Source organism: Pantherophis guttatus, chromosome 3, assembly GCF_059756535.1.
Source record: "Pantherophis guttatus breed Tessera chromosome 3, ASM5975653v1, whole genome shotgun sequence".
NCBI lineage: Eukaryota > Metazoa > Chordata > Lepidosauria > Squamata > Colubridae > Pantherophis > Pantherophis guttatus.
In genome coordinates, this window is record NC_142065.1 from 7,174,037 (window position 1) to 7,184,677 (window position 10,641).

General features: G+C 46.6%; 1 protein-coding gene across 1 annotated transcript; it reads right to left on the reverse strand.

Moving 5' to 3' along the window:
• Window positions 1-5,234: 5,234 nt before the first annotated feature.
• NPBWR2 (neuropeptides B and W receptor 2) lies at window positions 5,235-8,253 on the reverse strand. The gene is made up of 2 exons (XM_087889002.1): window positions 8,145-8,253; window positions 5,235-6,758 (listed from the first exon to the last, which is right to left on the reverse strand). Exon 2 carries the CDS (start codon window positions 6,618-6,620, stop codon window positions 5,613-5,615), a length of 1,008 nt encoding a protein of 335 aa, XP_087745128.1. The 5' UTR covers window positions 6,621-6,758; window positions 8,145-8,253; the 3' UTR covers window positions 5,235-5,612.
• Window positions 8,254-10,641: the final 2,388 nt, after the last annotated feature.

Genomic DNA, 10,641 nt, shown 5'->3' on the forward strand with positions numbered 1-10,641 from the left:
GAAGGGCGGCATATAAATCAAATTAAAAAAAAAAAAAAAGATTAGGGGACTGGAGGCTAAAAGATAAGAACAACAGTTGCAGGAATTCTAGGTGTCTAATTTAATGAAAAGAAGGACGTGATAGCAGTCTTCCAATAGCTCAGGGGTTGCCACAAAGATGAGGGGGTCAATGGTGTAGGGTCTCCTGCTTGGGTGGGGGGTTGGATTAGATGACCTACAACAGCGACGGCTAACCTTTTTGTCGTCATGTGCCAAAAGCAGGGGGAATGCGGGGGGGTCGCGCACGCGCATGACCACACCCATAATTCAATGCACCCCGCACATGCGTGCACGACCCTCCCATGCTCCCCCAACTTTTGGCACGCGAGGCCCGTTTATCGTCCTCCCCACGCTCAGAGGTTTTCTTGGCTCCAGAGCCTTTCTAGGAGCCTGGGGAGGGCAAAAACGGCCTTCCTCACACACACCTGGAGGCCCTCCGGAGTCCAGAAATGGCCCATTTGCTGACTTCCGGTGGGACCGGAAGACCCGTTTTTTACTCTCCCCAGGCTCCAGAGCCTTTCTAGGAGTCTGGGGAGGACGAAAACAGCCTCCGCCCCAGAGGTCCTCCTAAGGCTGGAAACAGCCTGTCTTCTGGTGGGACTGGAAGGCCCAAAAATCAGCTGGCTGAGCTAGGGCAACACTTGTGTGCCCACCGATATGGCTCCGTGCGCCACCTGTGGCACTCGTGCCATAGGTTCGCCATCATGGACCTACATGGTTCCTTCCAACTCTGTTAATCTAATCTAAGATATTCTCCAAAGTACCTGAAGGCAGGACAAGAAGCATCAGATGGAAACTAATCAAGGAGAAAAGCAATCTAGAACCAAGGGGAAATTTCCTGGCAGTGAGAACAATTAACCAGTGGAACAACTTGCCTCCAGAAGTTGTGAATGCTCCAACACTGGAAGTTTTTAAAGAAGAGATTGGACAGCCATTTGTCTGAAGTGGTGTAGGGTTTCCTGCCTGAGGAGGGGGTTGGACTAGAAGACCTCCAAGGTCCCTTCCATCTCTTCTATTATTCTGTGATTCTGTTAATTATTGCCATTACTCGCAATAGTAATTCTGGGCTTAATTGCAGTCATAAGTCAAGGTAGTAGATGGGAGCCTAGATGTGATACCGCCGGAACAAAATAGATGCCTCTGTCATAGCAGCACAACAGAGTATTGGCATCTCCCTCAAATTAAAAACGGAGGCTTCTATTTAGAGCAGGTTAAAAATGAAAACAAGAAGAGCAGACGCCATAATATTTAAAAAACTCCATTTGGAGTGATGCATTTGGGTCAAAGCAGCAAGGAACACTAAGTTCTCCATAAAGCCCCAGATGCCAAATATACATCTATTTTACATGTGATTTATTTGTTCACAGAGAGGTTTTTTTAAAAGAAGGGGGGGGAAGGAACATTCCTGACCTTCAGATCCATATTAGGCCGTTATTCACCAGGCAAACTGAGGACAAAGTCGACTTATATATTTGAGAGAGAGAGACACACACAAGGCCGTTGGAGAGATCACCTCTGTCTCCGGTCTGAAGGAGAAACAGTCCATCTTTGCGAAGAGGAACCCAAAAGGAAGCGACTGCACGAGAAGTCACTTCCAATCACAAGCAAGCCACTTTCCTTGGCGATTGGCTGAAAGCCACCCACAGGCTTTCATGTCTAAGGCGGGACTAGAACTCACCGTCTCCTGGGGATTGGCCCAAAGTCACCCAGCTGGCTTTCATGCCTAAGGCGGGACTAGAACTCACCGTCTCCTGGGGATTGGCCGAAAGTCACCCAGCCGGCTTTCATGCCTAAGGCGGGACTAGAACTCACCGTCTCCTGGGGATTGGCCCAAAGTCACCCAGCTGGCTTTCATACCTAAGGCGGGACTAGAACTCACCGTCTCCTGGTGATTGGCCCAAAGTCACCTAACCAGCTTTCATACCTAAGGCAGGACTAGAACTCACCGTCTCCTGGGGATTGGCCGAAAGTCACCCAGCTGGCTTTCATGCCTAAGGCGGGACTAGAACTCACCGTCCCCTGGTGATTGGCCCAAAGTCACCCAGCTGGCTTTCATACCTAAGGCGGGACTAGAACTCACCGTCTCCTGGGGATTGGCCCAAAGTCACCTAACCAGCTTTCATACCTAAGGCAGGACTAGAACTCACCGTCTCCTGGTGATTGGCCCAAAGTCACCCAGCTGGCGTTCATACCTAAGGCGGGACTAGAACTCACCGTCTCCTGGTGATTGGCCCAAAGTCACCTAACCGGCTTTCATACCTAAGGCAGGACTAGAACTCACCGTCTCCTGATGTTTGAGCCAAAATTGATTCTGGCAGTGAGAACAATCAACCAGCAGAACAGCTTGCCTACAGAGGTCGTGGTTGCTTCATCAGTGGAGGCTTTCAAAAAGCGACTGGACTTCCACTTGTCAGAAATGATTGAACAGGGGGTTGGGCTAGATGACCTCCAAGGTCCCTTCCAACTCTGTTATTCTAAGTTAAGTTAAAATTGCCCAGCTGTCTTAAATCAGGACTAGGACTCACCGTTTCCTGGTTTTAAGCTTGGTGCCTTCACCATTACACCAAACCGTCTGTCTAGAAAAAAATGTTACGGAGCTAGAAAAGACGGAGCTAACGGTCAAAGAGATTTGAGGGTTCGTGCAATTCCCACCACTGATGCTGCTGATGCTGGCAGATTTTTAGATTTTCAAAAGGGTTCATACAAGTTTTTGGAAAAATCAAGTAACTAATCATTATGAGATTAGTGAGAATCTTTTGGCAAAATAACTTGAGTTCGTGAAGACAAGGAACAGTGAAAAATCCTATCCCCCTCTAGTCCAGCACATTATCTTTAAACCTTAGATTTGGAAAGCTTGTGTTATGTATTCAAGAATTACACACACTTTTTCTTTTGCACACCTCCTCCCTACAATTTATCGGCACAATCCTTCCATCTCAGTTCATCAAAAAAGCACTAACTCTCTTTGCAAACCTACCGTATTTTTCGGAGTATAAGACGCACCGGAGTATAAGACGCACCTACCTTTTTTTGGTGAGGAAAAGACGAAAAAGAAATCTCCCTCTGCCTCTGAGCAATTTTGCCTCCTTGCAGCAAACAGCCAACAGCCTGCTTTACTTTCATTTTCGTTTTCACCATAGCTTGATTAGCACAAGGAAAAAAAAAAATCTGCTCCAGCAATTTACCTCTTTGCAGCAAGCAGCAGAGCCCTGCAAATAGCTGTGAGCAAAACAGCTGAGAGTCGGGAGGCCGATCCAATCAGCTTGTGCTAATTAGGCTGTGCTGAAGCTGAAAGGAGCTGTTTTTTTTTTTTTTTTTGCTGTTTGCTTGCAAGGAGGTAACTGCTGCGAGGCAGAGCCCAAAGGGTGGGGGCCAGTGGGTGGACGGGGCTACATTCGGTGTATAAGACGCACCTAAATTTTCATCCCCTTTTAGGGGGGAAAAAGGTGCATCTTATACTCCGAAAAATATGGTATCCCCCTCTCCCCCACAATGAGAAAGCAATGGATCCTTACAAAAATTAAAATAAACCAGCTGTCAAAATAGACCACCTTGAAGGCCTCTGCACAGATTTCTCTATCATGCTAAACTTTCGGCTTACATGCTAATTGGATCCCATTCGGCTGAAAAATAACGACGACAAAAACTTCCTGAGGTTTGTAATTTGCTCTGGCGTCTGTTTTGTTTTATCAAATTGTGTTCGAAGGAGGAAGCAAGAACATGATTGCTGCAGAAATTAGCACCGCTAAGAAGTCTGCAGCTCCTGAATAAGTCGCCCAGTTTGAATAGAATAAAGACATCGGTTTATATCAATAGAATTTATATACCGCTTCACAGTGCTTTACAGCCTTCTCTAAGCTGCTTACAGAGTCAGCTTCTTGCCCCCCAAGCAATCTGGGTCCTCATTGTACCCAACCTCGGAAGAATGGAAGGCTGAGTCAACCTTGAGCCAGTTGGGTTCGAACTCATGGCAGTTGGTAGAATTAGCCTGCAGTGCTGCATTCTAACAGGAAGGAAGGAAGGAAGGAAGGAAGGAAGGAAGGAAGGAAGGAAGGAAGGAAGGAAGGAAGGAAGGAAGGAAGGAAGGAAGGAAGGAAGGGCAATAGCAATAGACTTATATACTGCTTCACAGTGCTTTACAGCCTTCTCTAAAGCTGTTTACAGAGTCAGCCTATGGCCCCAAACAATCTGGATCCTCATTTTACCAACCTCGGAAGGATGGAAGGCTGAATCCACCTGGAGCTGGCCGGGATCGAACTCCAGGCTGTGTGCAGAGTTTAGCCTGCAATACTGCTTACGATATCACTTTATAAATGCAACCTTTGGGGTGTTTAGGAGCCTTAAGGGTGAAAGACCGAGAAACTTTATTCATAGACACAATGGGACAAAAGAAATAAATAAGAATAAGTAAATAAATAAGTAAATAAGCAAATAAAGAAAATAAATAAATCAATAAATAAACAAGTCAATAAATAAGAACTCCTTTCCCCAGTCTCAGTTACTCAGACAACTTCCAAGTCTATTTTCATGCTATTTATTCATGGAGCAATTTTGTTCTTATCCACCAGGGGGCAGAGGAAAACCAAGATTAATAACATCACAGCTGTTAAATTAAATATCTTGTCTTCTACCCTTCCGGGTTTACATATATTATTATTAGGCACTGGAGCAAAGCAAAATTATCTGAACATAATTTAAAACAAGGCAAACCCACTGAAATGTACAGGTAGTCCTTGACTTACAGCCCTTCGTTTAGTGACCGTTCAAGCTTACAACGTCACTGAGAAAAGCGACTTATGGCCGTGTTTCACACTTACGACCGTTGTAGCATCCCCATGACCACTTGATCAAAATTCAGAGGCTTGGGCAACGGGCTCGTATATTTATGACGGTCGCCGTGTCCCCGGGGTGTGTGCGTGTGTCACGTGATCCCTTTTGGCGACCTTCGGACAAGCAATGTCAACGGGGGAAGCCAGATTCGCTTAACAACCGTGCAACTCACTTAACAACCGCAGCGGTTCCCTTAACGACAACGGTGAGAACGGTCGTAAAATGGGGCAAAGTGTCTCGCTTAGCGATGGAAATTTGGTGCGGGGCTCCTTCGTGGTCGTAAGTCGAGGACTACCTGCGTAGATGTACACTCAAATTCCTCGTTTCAATGTTTTAATGCAATGCGGCTGCAGCTGTATATATATATATATATATATATATATATATATAAAATTTATATTTTGCTGATAAAGAAATAAAGGGAGACAAGTATAGATCTATTTCAAGCTATTTAGCTCTCATCAGCTAGCCATACCCTTACTCGGATGCGAACTTGGGCTTCCTGCATGTTAGGCAGTTGAATTAACCTCTGAGCCACAAGTTCTCCTCCCTTCATCAGCTTGAGCCAGGGAAAGATTAAGTGTTTCTCTATCGAGACACCTGGTCTACCCCAACATGTGGGAGGGGGCATTCTTCCACATATATATATATATATATGTATGTTTTATGGACCTCAAAGGCCAAAGTTTGCAAGATGGTGTGTGACTAAACCCAACATTGGTCAGGAATCGGAAGTTTTTGCTTCAAGCTGCTCTGCATTCTAACATCTTCCGGAAACTTTTCTGAAAGCTGTCATCCAGGAAGGCGTACAAGAAAGGATTCAAGCACGAATTGGCATAGCTTAGGCTGGTGATGAAATAAGAGATGCCGATGACCACGGGGGTCTGGGGCAAGTCCGTGGTCAAAGCCACGATGGTGGCCAGGTGGAACGGCGTCCAGCAGAAGAGACACACCGCTAACACCACGAAAACCATAATGGTGACTTTCTTTTTCGCTTTGTCCAAAGCTTTGGCGTTCGAGTTTAAGCTCATGTTCCTCAGATTGTACAACATCAGGGCGTAAAGGGCACAGATGGTGGAAACCGGAATGGCGAAACCCAACAAGAGCGTGTAGATCCGGCTGGCTTTGAACCAGGATCTTTCAGGTTTGGGGAAATTGAGTCCGCAACTCGTGATGTTCAAGTCATCCTTGTAGACGTTGGCAAAGATGAAGAAGGGAAAGACGATTATGGTAACCAGTACCCAAACGCCGATGCTGATGAGACGGGCTGCCCGGTAGGTACGGTGAGGCATTCTCTTCGACCGGACGGTCGACAGCACCACCAAGTATCGGTCGATGCTCATGACGGTCAGGAAATAAATGCTGGAGAAGATGTTGTAATGGTCAACGGAGAGGATGATCTTGCAAAGGACCTCGCCGAAGGGCCAGTAGTGCAGGAGGTGTTCGGCGATGTTGATGGGCAGGACCAAGGTGAAGAGGTCATCGGCGATGGCTAAATTCAGGATGAACATGTTGGTGACCGTCTTCATTTTGGGAGCCTTCAGGATCACGTAGATGACGGCCGTGTTCCCGGTCAGACCCACCGCACAGATCACCGAGTAGATCACCGGGAGGACCACGTAGAAATCTGGGGATTGAAACTCCTGGGACGTGAAGTTGAATGCGGTAGAGTTTTCATGGCAGCAGGTGCCCTCGGGTCCAAGGTTGATGGCGTTGGTGCCCAGGTCTCTATCCTCCGAAGCGTTTGCCATGTCTGGACCTTCAGCTGAAGGGCTTGTCCTTCAAATGATGTGACCGGCGAGGAAAGTCTCGGCCATTTTCCAGAAAGGGCTATAAAAAGGTCCTTCGTAAACTTTGCGGCTCAGTTCCAGTGAAGCAAGAGCAGATGACTGGAGCAAAGCAGGAGAAGGAAAAATGATTGCCAGGGTTACAAACACAACTGAAAAGGATTTAGCTGAACGATTTAAAGAGAGTCCCGGCTTGCAAAGAAAGTTGGTTAACTCCTTGAACGGTGCCTGCCTCCTCGATCCCCCCCATAGCCCCCTTTCCGCATCAGAAAGATGCAAGAAAGCATCTCACCCCAATTGGGTCCCGTAACAAAGATCGAAGGAGCTTTGTACTCCAGCCCAGAATAGAAACAATCTCCGGAGCGAATGCAGCCGTTTCCTTAAAACCCTGCAGGAAAAAGAAAAGGGAGGGAGGGAGAGAGAGAGAGAGACAGAGGGAGAGAGAGAGGGAGAGGGAGAGAGAGACAGAGAGGCAGACAATGAAAATCAGACCCGCTTTTTACCCTCCCTGCAGGGTTCAATACCCCACCCCCAAACACACATACTCCAATGCCCTGAGAAGAAGGAGGAGGAGGAGGAGGAGGAGGAGGAGGAGGAGGAGGAGGAGGAGGAGGAGGAGGAGGAGGAGGAGGAGGAGGAGAAGAAGAAGAAGAAGAAGAAGAAGAAGAAGAAGAAGAAGAAGAAGAAGAAGAAGAAGAAGAAGAAGAAGAAGAAGAAGAAGTCACAAGCTTTTGCAATCTACCCCATCCCAGTAGAATTGGGAAGCAAAGGATTGAGATTAACAGAGTGCCAAAGCCAAAAAGAGAGAAAGGGAGAGAAAGGGAGGGAGGGAGGGAGAGAAAGAGGGAGAGAGAGAGAAAGAGAGGGAGGGAAAGAGAAAGAGGGAGGGAGACAGAGACAGAGAAAGAAAGAGAGAGAGAAAGAAAGAGGGAGAGAGGGGAGAGAGGGAGAGAGAAAGAAAGAGGGAGAGAGGGGGAGAGAGAAAGAAAGGGAGAGAAAGAGGGAGGGAGGGGGAGGGGGAGGGAGACAGAGAAAGAAAGAGAGAGAGAGAGAGAGAGAAAGGGAGAGAGAGTAGAGAGAGAGAAAGAAAGCAAGAGGGACAGGAAGGGTAGGAAAGAGAAGAGGGAGAGAAAGAAAGAAAGAGGGAGGGTGGGAGAGAGAGAAAGAGAGAGAGAGAGAGAGAAAGAAAGCAAGAGGGACAGGGAGGGTAGGAAAGAGAAGAGGGAGAGAAAGAAAGAAAGAAAGAGGGAGGGTGGGAGAGAGAGAGAGAGAGAGAGAAAGAAAGAAAGCAAGAGAGACAGGGAGGGTAGGAAGGAGAAGAGGGAGAGAAAGGGAGAGAGAGGGAGAGAGAGGGAAAGAGAAAGACAGAGGGAGAGAGAGAGGAAGAGAGAGGGAGGGAGGGAGGGAAGGAAGGAGAAGAAGAAGGAGAGAGGGAGGGTACTTTTTAAATTTAACCCCACCCCCCCAAAAAAAATCTTTCTGCCTTACCTATTGTGGAGTTTTCCTGGCGCTTCTTCCCAGCCGAGCAAAATTCCTCAACGGGGCAACGAGGGGGAGGACAGACCAACCTTTCCTCGCCCCCTCTTCCCCTCCCCTCCCCCCCAAGATCCTTGCAGCCCAGCAAAAGAGAAGCCCCTCTTCTGCAAAAGCTAGAGGAGAAGGCAGATGCGCGCTCATCCCGCCTTCCGCGTCCGGATCGGCTGCTACGGACTGTGCGGACTGCGCGTCTCCTCCTCCCGCCTGGGGTCTCTTACTGATCCCGTCCAGCCGGCTCGCTTTCGCTTCCGCCTCCCACCTGATCCTCAGCTGAGCGGGGCTCAACCCTCCGGGTCTGCTGACGTTGCGTCTTCCTACGAAGAGGTCCCTGGGTGGTGCAGGAGGCGCGGTCCAAATCAACTCGGGTCTTCCTGGAAAATAATGAGACCTCTCTCTGTGTCTCTCCCTCCGTCTCTCTCTCCCCCTCCATCTATCCATTATCTACCTACTGTATCCATCCATCCATCCATCATCATCATCATCATCATCATCATCATCATCATCATCATCATCATCATCATCATCTACCTACTGTATCTTTCTATCTATCCATCCATCATCTACCTACTGTATGCATCTATCTATCTATCTATCTATCTATCTATCTATCTATCTATCTATCTATCTATCTATCTATCTATCTATCCATCCATCCATCCATCCATCCACCCACCCACCCACCCATCCATCCATCATCTACCTACTGTATTCATATGTATCTTTCTATCTATCTATCATCTATCTATCTATCTATCTATCTATCTATCTATCTATCTATCTATCCATCCATCCATCCATCCATCCATCCATCATCTACCTACTGTATCTCTCTCTCTCCATCCATCATCATCTACCTACTGTATCTATCTGTCTATCTATCTATCTATCTATCTATCTATCTATCTATCTATCTATCTATCTATATCAGTCCACCCACCCACCCACCCATCATCTATCTATCTCTATCCATCCATCTATCCAACCATCCATCCATCATCTACCTACTGTATCTGTCTGTCTGTCTGTCTGCCTGCCTGCCTGCCTGCCTGTCTGTCTATCTATATCAATCCATCCATCCACCCACCCACCCATCCATCATCTGTCTATCTCCATCCATCCAACCATCCATCCATCCATCCATCCATCCATCCATCCATCCATCATCTACCTACTGTATTCATATGTATCTTTCTTTCTTTCTTTCTATCTATCTATCTATCTATCTATCTATCTATCTATCTATCTATCTATCTATCTATTTATCTATCTATCTTTCCATCCGTTCATCCATCCTTCCATCCAGCTTAGGGCTACTTAGGGAACACGGCAAGCCATCAAGTCAAGGGATATTTTCCTCCTTGCTTTATGATTTTATTGAAGCAAAGGAAACTTGGGCTTACAGGATAAAGTGCTGGTAATACTGGACTTACAACAGTTCCTTTAGTGACCATTCAACGTTACAGCCTAACAAATAGATGAATTAGGGGAGGCATGATAACCCAGTTCCAGGACTTTGAGGGCCTGTCACAGAGAAGAGGGGGTCATCTTATTCTCCATTGCACCAGAGGGCAGGACAAGAAGCAACAGGTGGAAGCTCATCAAAGGGAGGTCCTACCTGGAAATAAGGAGGAATTTCCTGACAATGAGAACGATTAATGAGTGGAAGAGCTTGCCTCCAGAAGGTGCAAATGCTCCATCACTGGAGTTTTCCAAGAAAAGATTGGACAACCATTTGTCTGGGATGGTAGAAGGCAGGGCTCTTTCAACTTGGCAACTTTAAGACTTCTGGACTTCCACTCCCAGAATTCTTCAGCCACTCATGCTGGCTGGGGAATTCTGGGAGTCAAAGTTCACTTCTTAAAGTTGCCAAGTTTGGAGATCTTTGGTATGAGGTCTCCTGCCTTGGGCAGTGGGTTGGACTAGAAGATCTCTGAGGCCCCTTCCAGCTCTATGATTCTGTGGTTTGCAAAAGAGTTGATCAAAGCAGAGCTAAAAGAAAACTTGGGACAGCTCCTGCCCCTCTTTTAAAAAGTCGATCGTTGTGTGGTCATCTTCAGCCTCAATAAAAAAAATAAAATAAACCAATGCAAAGAACAAAGAATTCATATTTTTTTAATGGTTACAGCTTGGAAATTCAAGTTCCAAACAGGAACTTAGAAATTATGCAAGTGAACGCGGGTTTTTGTTTGTTTGCAAATCTGCACTCAGCGTAGCCAAAATATTTGGTTCCTGTCACTTCGTTTAATTGGTTTGTTATTCTGCCTAACACACCAATAATTACTGTATCAGGATCACTTTGCAAGATCTTTTCCATAATGAGTCATTAGAGCTGGTATTTTGTAAACTTTTTCTCTGCGTTCCGTGGTCTCCGTTGTCATCTCCGCAGAAGTACTCTTTCGTTTAGTTGTCGTTGTTACAGGAAAACAAGAGTAGCAGAGTTTCATGTGAC